The 18010-nt window shown below is 37.6% G+C and overlaps 1 protein-coding gene across 4 annotated transcripts in view; it reads left to right on the forward strand.

The window, feature by feature from the left end:
- Window positions 1-18010, forward strand: part of NEO1 (neogenin 1) — a gene marked incomplete at both ends in the record, with an annotated part of 236626 nt that overhangs the window by 182703 nt on the left and 35913 nt on the right. For all 4 annotated transcript variants that reach the window (XM_079699465.1, XM_079699467.1, XM_079699468.1 and 1 more), the window contains 6 exons: window positions 1883-2031; window positions 2409-2547; window positions 9342-9391; window positions 10357-10504; window positions 13576-13686; window positions 14761-14955. In XM_079699465.1, the coding sequence (XP_079555591.1) occupies window positions 1883-2031; window positions 2409-2547; window positions 9342-9391; window positions 10357-10504; window positions 13576-13686; window positions 14761-14955 (792 nt within the window). The remainder of the gene's footprint in view (window positions 1-1882; window positions 2032-2408; window positions 2548-9341; window positions 9392-10356; window positions 10505-13575; window positions 13687-14760; window positions 14956-18010) is intronic.

Raw genomic sequence — 18010 nt, forward strand, 5'->3', positions numbered from 1 at the left:
AACAACTGCCAAAAAACCATATTCAGGTTTCTCTGCTTTGGTAGGAAAACTAATCTTAAGCTGTCATGCTGTTATTTAAGCAATTAAGCAAGCCAGTTTGTTTTACATTTTGTTAGTTTTTTCCCCTTTCCTTAAATCTAATGGATGTCTGTTACAGAAGCACTGGCACCAGAGAACTGGTTTTCAGATATAGAGCATCCACCAAAGTGTAGCTATAGGCACCTGCCAGGATTTGTGTATAAATTGGGACTCAAACCTGTCAGTCAGACAAAAAGAATATAGTAAAAAAGGATGTGACCTGTTGTAGGATTTAGAGCTGGGCAGATAATCAGTCAACCAATCATGGGATCTTCCAGTCACACCATCCCACAGAGGGTGTTGTCATAATCCCCTAACTGGTTTTCCTGAGTCCACGTTTTAGAACGAGGAAGTGCTCAGCTCCTAGCTCCACTACCTGCCAACTTTTCCATCATTTGGGAATGGTTCGTAACCTCTCAGCCTCATCCATAAGTAGGGATGATAACAGTATCCGTCTCATTTGGGTTAGTGCACAGATTAAATAAGATGTAATTTAAATAAATGTAAAGCACTTAATGCTGGACTGATGGCAAGCATTCAATAAATGGTGGCTATTTTTTAAATTATTATTTATCTAGTCTTGTGCCATTATTGTTTTTCTTCCATGCATGTGTTCACATGTTCTTTTTAAATGCAGATCTGATCATGTCATGTTCCTGCTCATAATTTTTCAGTAATTACCTAACACCTACAAGAAATAATCCAAACTCATAGCAGGGCCTTAGAGGTTCTCCTTTATCTGGCTCTTGTCATCCTTTGCAGCATTCTCTCTCCCATATCCATTCTTTGTTTCAACCTGAACCACATGACACTGTCTTCTCACCTGTTATGTCCAAATTGATTGGATCAGTTTCCCTCTTGGTGTCTGAGAAAACTACTCATTCTTCCTGCTCCCCGGAAGTCCTCACCAATCCTTCCCTTTCCTAACCACCCCCGCCCAAAGCAGAATTGTGTACTCTCTTCTTTCAGTTTTCATTACAGACGTTACCTAATCTATCAGCACTTAGGATCTTCTTTGTAACTATATGTCTGACTTCCCTCTAGACTGGGAGTTCTTTGTGGGCAGGGACTCTGTCCATCATTCATTGTATCCCCAGAGCCTGGTAAAAGAAGACTCTCTTTTTGTGATGTTTGCTTTTATGTGCTGCAGTCCCACTGCAAAACTAGGATTTTATAAACCACAAGCAAAATTCTGCACTGTTCACTTTTTCCTTTGAATAAATTTGAGCTACTGCACAGATGATTTTTGGTTTTTCAGTCATAAAGAGGGAAATCATTTAATTATATATTATCCTGAAACCACTTCAGTCAGATCACTTGTTTTCCTAGTTTTTATTGTTTTAAAAACATAGCCAGGGCTTTCCTGGTGGCACAATGGTTAAGAATCCGCCTGCCAACGCAGGGGACACAGGTTCGAGCCCTGGTCCGGGAAGATCCCACATGCCGCGGAGCAACTAAGCCCGTGTGCCAGAACTACTGAGCCTGCACTCTAGAGCCTGCAAGCCATAACTACTGAGCCCACATGCCACAGCTACTGAAGCCCACGTGCCTAGAGCCCATGCTTTTCAACAAGAGAAGCCACCTCAGTGAGAAGCCCGAACACCACAATGAAGAGTAGTCCCCGCTCGCTGCAACTAGAGAAGACCCGCATGCAGCAACGAAGACCCAACGCAGCCAAAAATAAATAAATAAATAAATAAATAAAAATAAAAAAAAAAACATAGTGTGCCATTATTGCTGAGAATGGTCTTAAGGGATGCAGTAACTTTTATTTATGCCTACTGTCTTGAAATTTTCTTTCTAGTTCAGCTCCCTGGCCCAGCACCTAACATCCGAGCGTATGCAACTTCACCTACTTCCATTACTGTCACCTGGGAAACACCATTGTCTGGAAATGGGGAAATTCAGAATTACAAACTGTACTACATGGAAAAAGGAACTGATAAAGAACAGGTATAATAGGAAGCCATTTTTTAATGCATTGATTGGAATAGTAGAGTTGAAATATATTTCCAAAACTCAATACCTGCTTGTCTAGAAATCTGAGGAAAAAAAATACGTATAAGAAATGAAAAGTTGATAGATTCTATTTCTTGGTACAAAGGTTTATTCTGTAGTTTTTACCAGCAAGCGTTCCTAAACATCAAGGAGTATTTCTCAGCAAACTGCAGTGCTTATGATTAATTCGCTTTAACTGTTAAATAATATTCTATAAAAGGGACAAAAATCTGCATTATGTCAAATATAGAATTTGTATAGTTAATTCTTTATTTTGCAGCATATCTTTTGGCTTGAGTTGTGTATATATAAACTGTTTTATTTTATTCAAGGATGTTGATGTTTCAAGTCACTCCCACACCATTAACGGGTTGAAAAAATATACAGAGTATAGTTTCCGAGTGGTGGCCTACAATAAACATGGTCCTGGAGTCTCCACACAAGATGTAGCTCTTCGAACATTTTCAGATGGTGAGTCTTTCTTCCTCTGGAACAAAATACCATGCTTGGGGGGCACTGGTGGCGTAGTAGCAAGATCATGAGCTTTGATGTCAAGGAGATTTGGTTCAGATACCAGTTCTAGTAGTGTGACTTCGGTCAAGTCACTTCACATGTCTGAGCATGTTTCCTTATATGTGAAATTTATAATACCAACTTTATTGGGTTGCTGTAAAGATCCAGTGAGAGAGCATAGAACATGTAGTGCCTGGTACTAAATAGTTTCTCTGTATTTTTATTTTTACTAGATGCTTTTGTATAAGTAAATATTATTGCTTGTTCATAGCACAGACCATCACAGGGCTGTTGGAAGGCTGGGCTTGCTCTACTTAGTTATCATATTTGCCTGCCAAATAGGTCTTTTTTTTTTTAACATATTTATTGGAGTATAATTGCTTTACAATGGTGTGTTAGTTTCTGCTGTATAACAAAGTGAATCAGCTATACATATACATATATCCCCATATCTCCTCCCTCTTGCGTCTCCCTCCCACCCTCCCTATCCCAACCCTCTAGGTGGACACAGAGCACAGAGCTGATCTCCCTGTGCTATGCGGCTGCTTCCCACTAACTACCTATTTTGCATTTGGTAGTGTGTATATGTCCCTGCCACTCTCTCACTTCATCCCAGCTTACGCTTCCCCCTCCCCATGTCCTCACATGCATTCTCTATGTCTGCGTCTTTATTCCAGTCCTGCCCCTAGGTTCTTCAGAACCTTTTTTTTTTTTTTAAGATTCAACATATATGTGTTAGCATACTGTATTTGTTTTCCTCTTTCTGACTTACTTCACTCTGTATGACAGTCTCTAGGTCCATCCACCTCACTACAAATAACTCAATTTCGTTTCTTTTTATGGCTGAGTAATATTCCATTGTATATATGTGCCACATCTTCTTTATCCATTCATCAGTCGATGGACACTTAGGTTGGTTCCATGTCTTGGCTATTGTAAATAGAGCTGCAGTGAACATTGTGGTGCATGACTCTTTTTGAATTATGGTTTTCTCAGGGTATATGCCCAGTAGTGGGATTGCTGGGTCATATGGTATTTCTATTTTTAGTTTTTTAAGGAACCTCCATACTGTTCTCCATAGTGGCTGTATCAATTTACATTCCCACCAACAGTGCAAGAGGATTCCCTTTTCTCTACACCCTCTCCAGCATTTATTGTTTGTAGATTTTTTGATGATGGCCGTTCTGACTGGTGTGAGATGATATCTCATTGTAGTTTTGATTTGCATTTCTCTGATGATTAGTGATGTTGAGCATCCTTTCATGTGTTTCTTGGATCTGTATATCTTCTTTGGAGAAATGTCTGTTTAGGTCTTCTGCCCATTTTTGCATTGGGTTGTTTGTTTTTTTGATATTGAGCTGCATGAGCTGTTTGTCAATTTTGGAGATTAATCCTTTGTCAGTTGCTTCATTTGCAAATATTTTCTCCCATTCTGAGGGTTATCTTTTCCTCTTTTTATGGTTTCCTTTGCTGTGCAACAGCTGTTAAGTTTCATTAGGTCCCATTTGTTTACTTTTGTTTTTATTTCCATTTCTCTAGAAGATGAGTCAAAAAGGATCTTTCTGTGATTTATGTCATAGAGTGTTCTGCCTATGTTTTCCTCTAAGAGTTTGATAGTGTCTGGCCTTACATTTAGGTCTTTAATCCATTTTGAGTTTATTTTTATGTATGGTGTTAGGGAGTGTTCTAATTTCATTCTTTTACATGTAGCTGTCCAGTTTTCCCAGCACGACTTATTGAAGAGGCTGTCTTTTCTCCATTGTATATTCTTGCCTCCTTTGTCAAAGATAAGGTGATGATATGTGAGTGGGTTTATCTCTGAGCTTTCTATCCTGTTCCACTGATCTACATTTCTGTTTTTGTGCCAACACCATACTGTCTTGATTACTGTAGCTTTGTAGTATAGTCTGAAGTCAGGGAGTCTGATTCCTCCAGCTCCGTTTTTCTTTGTCAAGATTGCTTTGACTATTCGGGGTCTTTTGTGTTTCCATGCAAATTGTGAAATTTTTTGTTCTAGTTCTGTGAAAAATGCCATTGGTAGTTTGATAGGGATGGCACTGTATCTGTAGATTGCTTTGGGTAGTATAGTCATTTTCACAATGTTGATTCTTCCAATCCAAGAACATGGTATATCTCTCCATCTATTTGTATCATCTTTAATTTCTTTCATCAGTGTCTTATAGTTTTCTGCATACATGTCTTTTGTCTCCTTAGGTAGGTTTATTCCTAGGTATTTTGTTGTTGTTGTTGCAGTGGTAAATGGGAGTGTTTCCTTAGTTTCTCCTTCAGACTTTTCATCATTAGTGTATAGGAATGCCAGAGATTTCTGTGCATTAATTTTGTATCCTGCTACTTTACCAAATTCATTGATTAGCTCTAGTAGCTTTCTGGTAGCATCTTTAGGATTCACTATATAGTATCATGTCATCTGCAAACAGTGACAGCTTTACTTCTTCTTTTCCAATTTGGATTCCTTCTATTTCTTTTTCTTCTCTGATTGCTGTGGCTAAAGAGAAGCCTTGTCTTTTTAGCAAGCCTTGTCTTTTTCCTGATCTTAGTGGACATAGTTTTAGTATTTCACCATTGAGAACGCCGTTGGCTACGGGTTTGTCATATATGGCCTTTATTATATTGAGGTAAGTTCCCTCTCTGCCTACTTTCTGGAGGGTTTTTATCATAAATGGGTGTTGAATTTTGTTGAAAGGTTTTTCTGCATCTATTGAGATGATCATATGGTTTTTCTCCTTCAATTTGTTAATGTGGTTTATCACACTGATTGATTTGAGTATATTAAAGAATCCTTGCTTTTCTGGGACAAACCCCACGTGATCATGGTGTATGATCCTTTTAATGTGCTGTTGGATTCTGTTTGCTAGTATTTTGTTGAGGATTTTTGCATCTATGTTCATCAGTGATATTGGCCTGTAATTTTCTTTTTTTGTGACATCTTTGTCTGGTTTTGGTATCAGGGTGCTGGTGGCCTCATAGAATGAGTTTGAGAGTGTTCCTCCCTCTGCTGTATTTTGGAAGAGTTTGAGAAGGATAGGTGTTAGCTCTTCTCTAAATGTTTGATAGAATTTGCCTGTGAAGCCATCTGGTCCTGGGCTTTTGTTTGTTGGAAGATTTTAAATCACAGTCTTAATTTCAGTGCTTGTGACTGGTCTGTTTATATTTTCTATTTCTTTCTGGTTCAGTCTCGGAAGGTTGTGCTTTTCTAAGAATTTGTCCATCTCTTCCAGGTTGTCCATTTTATTGGCATATAGTTGCTTGTAGTAATCTCTCATGATCCTTTGTATTTCTGCAATGTCAGAAATACAAAGTCAGTTGTTACTTCTCCTTTTTCATTTCTAATTCTATTGGTTTGAGTCTTCTCCCTTTTTTTCTTGATGAGTCTGGCTAATGGTTTATCAATTTTGTTTATCTTCTCAAAGAACCAGCTTTTAGTTTTATTGATCTTTGCTATTGTTTCCTTCATTTCTTTTTCAGTTATTTTTGATCTGATCTTATGTTTTCTTTCCTTCTGCTAACTTTGGGGGTTTTTTGTTCTTTCTCTAATTGCTTTAGGTGTAAGGTTAGGTTGTTTATTTGAGATGTTTCTTGTTTCTTGAGGTAGGATTGTATTGCTATAAACTTCCCTCTTAGACCTGCTTTTGCTGCATCCCATAGGTTTTGGGTTGTTGTGTTTTCATTGTCATTTGTTTGTAGGTATTTTTTTATTTCCTCTTTGATTTTTTTCAGTGATCTCCTGGATATTTAGTAGTGTAATGTTTAGCCTCCATGTGATTGTATTTTTTTACAGATTTTTTTTCCTATAATTGATACCTAGTCTCATAACATTATGGTCGGAAAAGATACTTGATACGATTTCAGTTTTCTTAAATTTACGAAGGCTAGATTTGTGACCCAAGATATGATCTATCCTGGAGAATGTTCCATGAGCACTTGAGAAGAAAGTGTATTCTGTTGTTTTGGAATGGAATGTCCTATAAATATCAAGTCCTTCTTGTTTAATGTATCATTTAAAGGTTGTGTTTCCTCATTTTTTTTTGTTTTGGATGATCTGTCCATTGGTGAAAGTGGGGTGTTAACGTCCCCTACTATTACTGTGTTACTGTCGATTTCCCTTTTTATGGCTGTTAGCATTTGTCTTATGTACTGAGGTGCTCTTATGTTGGGTGCATACAAATACATCTTTTAAATTCCTCAGGATTTTGTGACAGTTTATTTCTCACCTGTGACTGAATATTTGCTTATACCCATGACCCTAAAGCAGTCGTTTTCAAAGTACAACCTGCCAACAAGATTGAGTTGGTCAAGATCAGCATTGTTAAAAAATGTTTTTAAAGTAGAACAGAAAATAGCAGTTTATTGCACTTAGTGTATGTATTACGTCCTGAAACTCAGCTAAATCCAAGTGTTAACAAAAATGTCTTTTTCTTAAAAATGTGTGTATATGTGTATAGCCCTTATATATAAACAAGCATGCCTTAGAAGCTATAGTTTGACTCCTTTAAGCAGGTAGTCAGACATCACATCACCAACAAAGGAGCAGACTGACATCATGTGATATGTTGCATCGAGAAAGATATAACTTCACCTCTATGTTGTATCCCTGCCAAAAATGTTTAATTTAAATATGATCATGATGAAATAACTAGACATATTGAAATTGATGGACATTCTGCAAATAATTAAATAAACTGTCCTGAATTCTTAGAAAATAGTAGTTTCATGAAAAAGACAAAAAAGGTAGGGGAGTCATTCTAGAATCTAGATTAAAGGAAAGTAAAGACACATGAAATAAAATAAAACGTGTGATCTTTGATTCTGGGAGTTAAAACAGCTAAAAAGGACACTCTTGGTACAATTACTTAATGTTAGGTTGGTATAGTATCAGTCAGTAGTAAATATTAGATATGTTATTAGGTAATATTTTGTGTTGATTAGATTTTTAATGTGATCATTGTATTATCATTTTGTTGGAGAATGTTTTTGTTCTTAGGAGATACATACTGTAGTATTTAGGAGTGAAGTATCATGATGACTGTAACTGTCTCTCAGCCATCCAGAAACAATATGTAGATAGATAAACATGTTTGTATAAATATAATGAGAGAAATAAAGCAGATGTGGCAGAATATTAACAATTGGTGAATCCAGGAAAAGAATGCATGGTGTTCATTGTATTCTTCTTGTCACTCTTTGTGTTTGCAATTTCTCAGGATAAAAAGTTGGGAAAAATAAATGCAAACTGTAGTTTGGTTAGCCAACTACATTACCCTGTTTTTTGAGGTAGGCTCTTAAATCTACCCATGAGCCACTTTCAACCGCATTAAGTGGCTTGGCATGCTGACTACAGTGCCTGTCATGGGAACTGAATGTGTCTCAGCATGGTGGTTAAGGGCAGCAGTTCGGAGTAAGATAAATCTTAGTTCCTACACCAGCTGAAACAAATACCTTGAGCAAGTTAACTCTCCTGAGCTGCATCTATAGTTTTCTCATCTATAAAATGGGAATAATAATAGAAACTCCTTTGTAGGATTTTTTTAAGGATTAAGTACCTGTCATGTAGGAGCATACAGCAGATCTTAGCTATGATGGTGGCAGTGGTGATGATGATGAAGAAGAAGACAGCAACAACAATTATGTTGGTGCCTTTGCAGCTAAGTCAGAGGTTCTTAACAGGGAGATGATCAAAACCATCCATGGACTTTTTTCAAGACACAGGTTCCCAAGTCCTTCTCCAGACCCTCTGTGCCTGGATCTCTTGATTGAGGCCTGATGTACTTTGTTGTTAGCACAGGATTCAACAGCGAACAAGAAATAGTCTCTGTCCTCCAGAAGTCTGTAGCGCAGTAGGCACTTAGTTATACGCCTGGTCACCACATGTCAGAGAATGGGAGGGAGAAATTTCCATGGATGGATTAGGAGAGAAAAGCCAAGGTTAGCATTTTGTGATGGAGAAGAAACTAATCAGGTTTACTTAAATTTTCTTTACTTCCTATAATTACTACAAAAGGAGACACTGGAGGGTGTGTGGACCATAAACTTTGAGATACCCTTGTCTTATGTTCTAATATGTGAGAAGCTAAAGTTATACAGCTGTTTTTTAACCAACGGTCCCAAACTTCTCACATCTGAATGAGTGTTCCCTGCTACATAGTTCCCTTGGGAAGCCAGATGGTTTCTTAACTGGACTGTCATTGCTTAAACATCTCTTTGCTTTACCTGGAAGCTGCCTTTAAAACCAGTTTAGGACCCCACAAGAAAGCCAAGCTCATTGATTTGTGTACATCACATTTTGGACTCATAGTGATATTACCCAGTTGATTCACTTGCCATAGTCATTAGACTTGTTTCCAGAAAATGTATCCCAAGATAAAGATATGCTACTCCCAAGAATATTCAAAAGAATACATTAAAGATTCAGAATGTATTTGCGGTCTAGAAAAGTTTACAGTCACTATCGTATCCTTGAAATAAGTACCTGACTTCCCAAAGGTACAGCCTGACTTGGGTATGGGTGCATATGTGAACGGGTCTCATTATTTTAAATGAATCAGATATGGCCCCACACCTTGTCCACATACTTTCAACATGAGGGCACTGGCTGCTGGGTTAGACCTTCAGGTTGTATATCAGTGTTTGAGATGTGCATTTGTATAAAGTCCAGCCAAGAACAGTCACATGATGGGTAATGCCTGAGTGATTGAAAATTTTTTTTCTTTTCTTTTTTTTTTTCGCCTGTGCAGTTCCCAGTGCTGCTCCTCAGAATCTGTCTTTAGAAGTAAGAAATTCAAAGGTAAAACTTTATATTGCTGTTGTTCATTTTCTATTTGCCTCAGAAGGGCAAATAGGGAGATTCTGTATCAAAACAATCATAATCAAGCAAAGAAATAAAGTAACATAGATATTACACTTGCCAGTTTAAAGCTGGGCTTAGAAGCCAACTCTGGTTGATTCTGTTCAACTTTACTGCCTTTCTGTTGTGCAAAAATTACTTTAGCCTTTCTTCAAGTACATTGCTATTATTATGTAAATCATGACATCCTAGATGTTAACCATCCGGAACCTTGGTGACAGGTAGAAAGAAGTAAGTTGTTGTTTATGATACCATAGCCTGTTTAGTACGGTGAGGTGAGCCCAGTGTGAATCAAAGGTAGACGTCTGTCAGATGGTTGCATTGCTGAAGCTGTCCCTCCTGGTCAAGTTCACTGTGCACTGAAGGCCATGTGTGCCTCTCAGACGCCCAGAACCCCTCCTGGGCTGTATAGACAACTGAGACAGTCAGTTCTTTCAAAAAGGACTAGGGGACTCCTTTTCCTTTAAGAAACAACCAGCTGGTAATTAACAGTCCCCTCTTTGAAAAGTTTTAGACAGAAATTGTCTAATTTAGCTGTTGCTACAGTGAAAGTAGAAGAGAACCTTACACCTAACAGTAGTTTACTTCCTAATCCACATGCCTCTGACCTTACGTTTTCCTTCAAAAACTTTCCTGAGACTCTTGCCCTATGTCTTCATTCTGGCAAAATAAATCAAGTGCCCAGCGTATACTGCCCACAAATACAGTCTCTCCATTTGATCTTTGATGGTTTTAAAATTAAACACTATTTTTGAGTGATTATTAAATAACTTAGTAAAACTGTCTGAACACTCTGTTGCTTTTATGGTTCCTTCTCTTACACACTGAATTCAGAGTAATAATACATAAAACAGGACCAAGATTTGATATATTTGGTCTTCTCCCTGTAATCTTGTCTTTCCCAGAGTATTGTGATTCACTGGCAGCCACCTCCTCCGGCCACACAAAATGGGCAGATCACTGGCTACAAGGTTCGCTACCGAAAGGCCTCCCGAAAGAGCGATGTCACTGAGACCTTGGTGACTGGGACACAGCTGTCACAGCTGATTGAAGGTAAGCTGCTTTGCACATAGGCGAAAGCTAGGAGATGGTGTCTCTCTCAAACATTGAATTGTGCTAGTCTAATGACTGCTCTGGGCCCTTGACTTACACAAAGCAAAAATGGTTTAAAACAATTTGTAAGAGTTCAGTCTACTTCTGACTTGATAAAAATTAGTGGAAAACACTCTTACAGGTTCTGCCATTTCTGGTGAAATTGCGTTTGAGTTTCATTGCCTTACTTGTGTTTTTCTGTGTTCTCCATGTTTTCTTTTTTGAATATATATATATATATACATACACACACACACACACACACACATTATAACTCTTTTGTAATCTGAAAGGTAAAACAAAGCTATATAAGCAAAGAATCCACTCAGTCTAGTTGGTAGCAGAGACCTACAAAATGACTTCTATAACGCTGACACCACTCAGGTATAGGTGGCCTGAAACAACATTTGTGAATAGCCACAGTCATGCAATAATCATTCTTGCTTCTACAGACATGATAAAGTTCTAGAAAATTCTGTCAAGGATAGCCCTTTTGTATAGTTCTCCCTTTGTGTGCAACAGAGCAAGTGGCACATCTGATAAAAATGAACCCTAATCCATATAATCTGTATAGGTATAGGTTTCTAAAAATTGGAGAGCCAGTGACAGTGAAAAACTGTACTCCAGTAAACCAGCAAGCTTTTCTCTGTATTCCTCACCTCATGGATGAGATTGACTTCTTTCAAAATAGGAGAAGGTGAATGCTTGTCTTCAAGGGTATCTTTCAGTCTTCTAGCTTCCTCTCATAACCCCATAGCTCTAAGCTGCAGCAGGTAAATATGGCTGTAGGGGTGTTGCTAAGAAGTCTCACCAAAGGAGCATTACAGCAAAATTGGTCACGGATGTTCTTAAAAGTCAGTCTGATTTTACTCCAGACACAGATAAATAACATTTCCCAAAGATAAGGCTTTTATTTTGAATGTTTAATAGTAGATATTTATTGTATACCAGGCACTCTTCTTGTTTCTGATAAATAAAAGTAGATACAGTCCTTGCCCATGAGGAGACTATTCGTTTTCTCAGTGGAACATTTGATGTATAAGCAGAGTACCACTTTCATCATAAAAATAGCCCTTTCTTTATCAAGAAAATTCTTGTATTTTAAAATCATATTTAGATTCATTCATTTGTTTAATAGACTTTATTGAACTTTTATTAGTACTGGCACTGAGTATACAATGATGAGCAAAAGTGGAGATCATTGTTCTCTTGAAGCATTAACTTGAAGCTGATAAGTATTAGAGAACAGTGTGGGTTCCCAAGATCCTGTACTGAACAACAAATTATAGGATTTTAAGTTTTAGCCAGAAGTAATTGTTGTGTCTTCTTTTTGTACCACTTACAGCACTAAACACATTCTGCCATATCTTTATAATATGAATCGAGTGCCTTGGTTTTAGTCGATGAGCTCTCTAGGTTATCTTGAGGGAGAGGAGCTCAGCCTCTATACTCACACGTCTCTCTCACTTGCACCTGCTTATGTGCACTCTCTCTCTCACTTGCTCTCTCCCTCTCTTACATTCCAACTCCCCAGAGGAGAGGGAATGATAATCTGATTGGTTGAATTCTTCCAGGTCCTCAATTGAACCATGTTTGTTGTCTGTTAAAGTTACAAATGCTTGTGTAGCCCACTCTGGCACGTCCTGTTCAGTGTGTGCAGGGAGGAGACAGAGAGGTAAACTGACTTGGCCCCAGCCGTTCTGCTTCTCCTCCTGTCTTGCTTCTTGCTTTCTTGTGGACAAACAGAATCAGGATGGGCCTGCAGAGGACAGAACCCCTCCCATCTCTCCTCTCACACCACGTGACAGGATTGATTAACTGAGCAAGGGCTCATCCTGCATCGTAGACAACTTCTCTCTCAGTAGCTCTCTCTTTGGAGTTTCTGTACTATGTTGCTGGCCAAAGATGCTGTTATTTGAATATGGGGAGGTAGGATAATTTTTCATAACCCTTACAAGACCTATCACAATATCTAGAATCTAAGTGCTCTAAAAATGTATGCATGTGAACTGTACACTTAAATATGACTAAGATGATAAATTTTATGTTATATGTATTTTAACACAATAAAAGGAGAAAAAGGGCTTCCCTGGTGGCACAGTGGTTGAGAGTCCGCCTGCCGATGCAGGGGACACGGGTTCGTGCCCCGGTCCGGGAAGATCCCACATGCCGCGGAGCGGCTGGGCCCGTGAGCCATGGCCGCTGAGCCTGCACGTCCGGAGCCTGTGCTCCACAACGGGAGAGGCCACAGCAGTGAGAGGCCTGCGTACCGAAAAAAAAAAGAGAGAGAGAAAAAAATGGAAGCATGAATATATGAATAGCTGACCATATTATTGACTGTTACCCCAGTTTGTAGGGTAGACTTTTACATGTAGATCTTTGTTGCCTTTGGTACATTGGTATATCAGGTACTTTGTTAGCTGATAGTAAATATGAAAGATTGCATAGTAGAAAGGCTTTATTTCTCTTTACTTATAGTATATACTTATGGGCAATAGGCTGTTGAGAAATAGATTTCTAGGCCATATTTGATGTTTAAAATTTTTTCCACTTTGGTTATGGGGTGGCCCAGAGAACAGAGGTAAACTGGTAGGTGTTATACCTCTGCATTATTTTCTGGTCTTTGGTGTCTTGAGACCAACTGACTTTGTTCCTTTGTTGTAACTCTTTCATTCCTTTGACCTCTTTTTGGCCTTGGCTTCCTTAGTAACAAAATGAAGGGATTGCATTAAGTGATCTCTAAGATGCCTTTAAGCTCTTTTAAAAGATCTGAAGTCTCCTGGGAGCTTTACTCATTTTGTTTTCCTCTTGGATTTTGTGGACTTTAGCCTCTACTTCAGAGGTAGGAGCTCCTCTGTGCTGTATTTATGTATTGCTTGCTCTGTATTAACTTTAACTGAAATGTTATCTAGACAGTAGCTTCTTATTAAGTTGATGGATGAGATATTTGCTTTAATGAGAGATTGCTGATCTTTTGTTTTTCCAAAGCTCTTGTTTCAGCCCTTTTTTTTTTTCTGTCGTTTGGGTTGCAGGTCTTGATCGGGGGACTGAATATAATTTCCGAGTGGCTGCTCTAACAATCAATGGTACAGGCCCTGCTACTGACTGGCTGTCTGCTGAAACTTTTGAAAGTGACTTAGATGGTAAGAACAACAATCGGCATGATTGGCACAGGCTAGGTACTAACTGAAGTCAAATGAGTCAGACGGGAAAAGCACAGATTTTGGGTGTATATGGCTTAAATCTGTGAACTTTAGTGGATTTATACTGCTGTCGTTCCTGTAATACAGCAAGTCTCCTGGAATGTTTCTTTTTTTTTAGAGAGAACCGTCCCTTTAAGCAGAACCAGCATAAGTAAAAATGTACAAGTGCTTTAAGTCTGGTTTTTTACCAAGGCCATCAAGTAGATAAATGATCTAAAATTTAAGGCTGAACCACATAAATTGTGCCTTTATTTCAGTTACAGTTTCCATCTTCCCTTAGTCCTGGAAACCTTTCCCTTTTTCTCACCTGTTTATTCAGTAACTCCATGTGGGTGTGTGTATGTACCTTTATCAGAGACAGGTGCTGCACTTAAAAGACAAAAGACCTGGGTATTTACTCTAATTCTTTGTTTACTAATTTTTAAATAGTGGTAGAAATTTATGCCTTGAAATAATGTATGTGAAAGTTACTGTAAATTGCCACCTTTTAAAGCCTCTTAGTCTCCCACCATTTAAATCAATTTGTGGTTCTAAAGTTTCATATTTTCTGACTTACCATATTACTTTGGGGAGTAAATCATTGATATCATTGCTGTAATATGATACTTGATCACCTGTTGACAGCAGGCTTCTAATTAGTTGATGTTGTGCCTTTCTCATTCCACCTGGTAGAGTTTGGGAATCAGATGTAGGACCAAGAGGAATGGGTAACAATTGAAAGACAATTTATTTGTTTTTCTCCATTGGGAAGACATTCTTGGATCTCTTTCTCTTCCCTTCCAAATTAATACTGCAGTGTTTTGTATTTCAGGCTGTTTGAGTTTGTTTTCTTAGACTGCAGTAAAACCATGGGCCATACTTTACTGTACATACAGATTCTCTTTGAATTCTTGGGCAAAATGGAAAAAACTTAGCCCCATAGCAGAAGGCTGAACACCATTTCCCAAGCATGATGAAATATTCTAAAGGAAAGTGGCTCTGGATATCATCCTGCTTTTCTGTTTTCCTTCCCAGAAACTCGTGTCCCCGAAGTGCCTAGTTCTCTTCACGTCCGCCCACTTGTCACTAGCATCGTAGTAAGCTGGACACCTCCGGAGAATCAGAACATTGTGGTCAGAGGTTATGCCATTGGTTATGGCATTGGCAGCCCTCATGCCCAGACCATAAAAGTGGACTATAAACAGCGCTATTACACCATCGAAAATCTGGGTATGTGTGCTAAGTAGAGGAAGTAATCGCACATGTGATTTCTTTCTTTCTAACTTTTTATTGTGTAATAATTTTATTTTTACAGAAAACTTTCAAAAATAGTACAAAGAATTTTTATATATCCTTCACCCAGATTCCCCAAAGGTTAACGTTTTACCACATATGCTTTATCTGCTATATGTACCTGGTTTTTTTTTCTCAGAACCGTTTGAAAGTAAGTTGCAGACATGATGCCCCTCTATATCCACTCATACTTACTTATAATTTGCATTTCCTAAAAATAAGGGCATTTTCTAATATAACCACAGTACAGTTATCAAAATGAGCAAATTAACTGTGAAACTATCTATAGACTTCATATTTTACTAGTTGTCTCATTGATGTCCTTTATAACAAAAGAAAAACATTATTTTCTGTTGCAGTATCACATGTATTTATTGCTTCTCATTAGTTTTCTTTTATATGAAACAGTTCCTTGTTTTTTTCTTGACTTCCATGACTATGACATTTTTGAAAAATACATATAGACCATTTATATTTTATAGAATGTTCCTCAGTTTAGACTTGTGTAATATTTCCTCATTACATTCAGCTTATGCATTTTTGGAAGGAGTGACATGATGCATGTGTTCTTGTCAGTACATCATATCAGGAGGCACACGAGAGTCTAATGCTTAGTGATGTTAATTTTAACCACTTGGTTAAAATGGTATCTTCCACATTTCTCCACTATAAAGTTATTATTTTTTTCCTTCATAATTAAAAAATACCTTGTAGGGGAGGTACCTTGAATCTTTGTAAATATCTTGTTTCTTGTCGAACTTTTACTCACTAGTTTTAGAATCTTTAGTTAACAGTTATTACTGTGGTGTTTCCCAAGTGGTGATTTCCTAATTCCATTATTTCTTCTACATTTATTAGCATTCTTTGATAAGAAAGAGCTTTCCTTCTCTTCCATAGTGAAAGAGTGGCCAATGGGAGTCTCTTTATGACTAGTTTCTCTCTCTGTTTGACATCTCCCATCTTTCTTTGAACACTTTCTTTCTTTTTGACACAGTAAGATGTTACAGGCTTATCTGGTATTTTCCTAGCCTTTGCCCTTGAATCAGCTATTGCTCCTGATTTTTTATAAATGATATTTAGAAGCCAATATCTGAGCACTATACATGCTCATTGTTACTGGGGTAGAAATCCTGAGGAATCTATTAAAATGTCTACTAAAACTATAACTGGGTTTAAAAGGTCACAAGATACAAAGTCAACATATAGAAACAGTTGTATTTCCACATACTAACAATAAGCAATTGGAAATTGGAATTAAAATAACAATACCACCATCAACAGAGGAATGGATAAAAAAGATGTACATATATACAATGGAATATTAGCCATAAAAAAGAACAAAGTAATGCCATTTGCAGCAACATGGATGGACTTAGAGATTGTCATAGGAGTAAAGTCAGACAGAGAAAGACAAATATCATATGATATTGCTTATATGTGGAATCTAAAAAAGAGGGGTACAAATGAACTTATCTACAAAACAGAAATAGAGTTACAGATGTAGAAAATAAACTTATGGTTACCAGGGGGTAAGGGGGAGGAGAGATAAATTGGTAGAGTGGGATAGACATATACACACTACTATATATAAAATAGATAACTAATAAGAACCTGCTGTGCAGCACAAGGGACTCTACTCTGTAATGGCCTATATGGGAAAAGAATCAAAAAAAGAATGGATATATATGTATAACAGATTCACTTTGCTGTACACCTGAAACTAACACAACATTGTAAATCAACTATACTCCAGTAAAAATTTTAAACAATACCACTTAATAGCATCAAAAATATGAAGTACTTAGGAATAAACTTTAAATATATATATATATAGAAGATCTGTGCACTGAAGAGTGGAAAATGATGGCTGAGAGAAATTAAAGAAGACTTAAATAAATGGAGATATCATGTTCATGGATTGGAAAACAGTATATTACAATGACAGTCCTCTCCAATGCAATCCCAAGTAAAATCTCAGTAGACTTTTTTCTAGACGTTGATAAACTTATTCTAAAATTTACATGAAAAATCAAAAGAGCTAGAATAGCCAAACATTTTTGAAAAAGAAGAATAAAGTTTAGAAGACCCACACGATGTGATTTCAGGACTTATTATAAAGCTACAGTAACCAAGACATTGTGATAGTGTTTATGTAAAAGGTAGGTGAGGGGCCTCCCTGGTGGCGCAGTGGTTGAGAGTCCGCCTGCCGATGCAGGGGATACGGGTTCGTGCCCCGGTCTGGGAGGATCCCATATGCCGCGGAGCAGCTGGGCCCGTGAGCCATGGCTGCTGAGCCTGCGCACCTGGAGCCTGTGCTCCGCAACGGGAGAGGCCACAACAGTGAGAGGCCCGCGTACCACAAAAAAAAAAAAAAAAAAAGGTAGGTGAAACAGGATAGAGTCCACAAATAGATCCATATGTATATGGTCAATTGATTTTTGACAAAAATACTGAGATAATTCAGTGGGAAGAGGATAGTCTTTTCAACAAAAAGTGTGGGAATAATTGCATATCTGTATGAGAAAGAAAAAAGAACCTTCATTGACCCTTATCTCATACCATACACAAAAACAGATCTAAATACAACAGTTAAAACTATAAAACTTCTAGTATAAAACAGAAAAAAAATCTTCATGACTTTGGGGTAGCAAGGATCTCTTAGGATGCAAAAAAGCACAAATTAAAAATAAAAAATTAATAAATCAGGATTCCTCAAAATTTTAAACTTCTCCTTGGAAAAACACCAATAAGATGAAATGGTGAGCCAGAGACTAGAAGAAAATACTCATCATTCAAGTACCTGACAAAGAATTTCAGTCTAGAAGATGTAAAAACAAACAAGCAAACAAAAAAAAGCACCTCTAACAACTCAATAAGAAGATAACAATCCAATAAAAAAGTAGGCAAAAGATTTGGATGGACAGTACACCAAGGAAGATGATATATGAGTGGACAATAAGCACATAAAAAGATGCTCAGCTTCATTAATCAT

The sequence above is a fragment of the Hyperoodon ampullatus genome, assembly GCF_949752795.1.
Source record: "Hyperoodon ampullatus genome assembly, chromosome: 3".
Classification (NCBI taxonomy): domain Eukaryota; kingdom Metazoa; phylum Chordata; class Mammalia; order Artiodactyla; family Ziphiidae; genus Hyperoodon; species Hyperoodon ampullatus.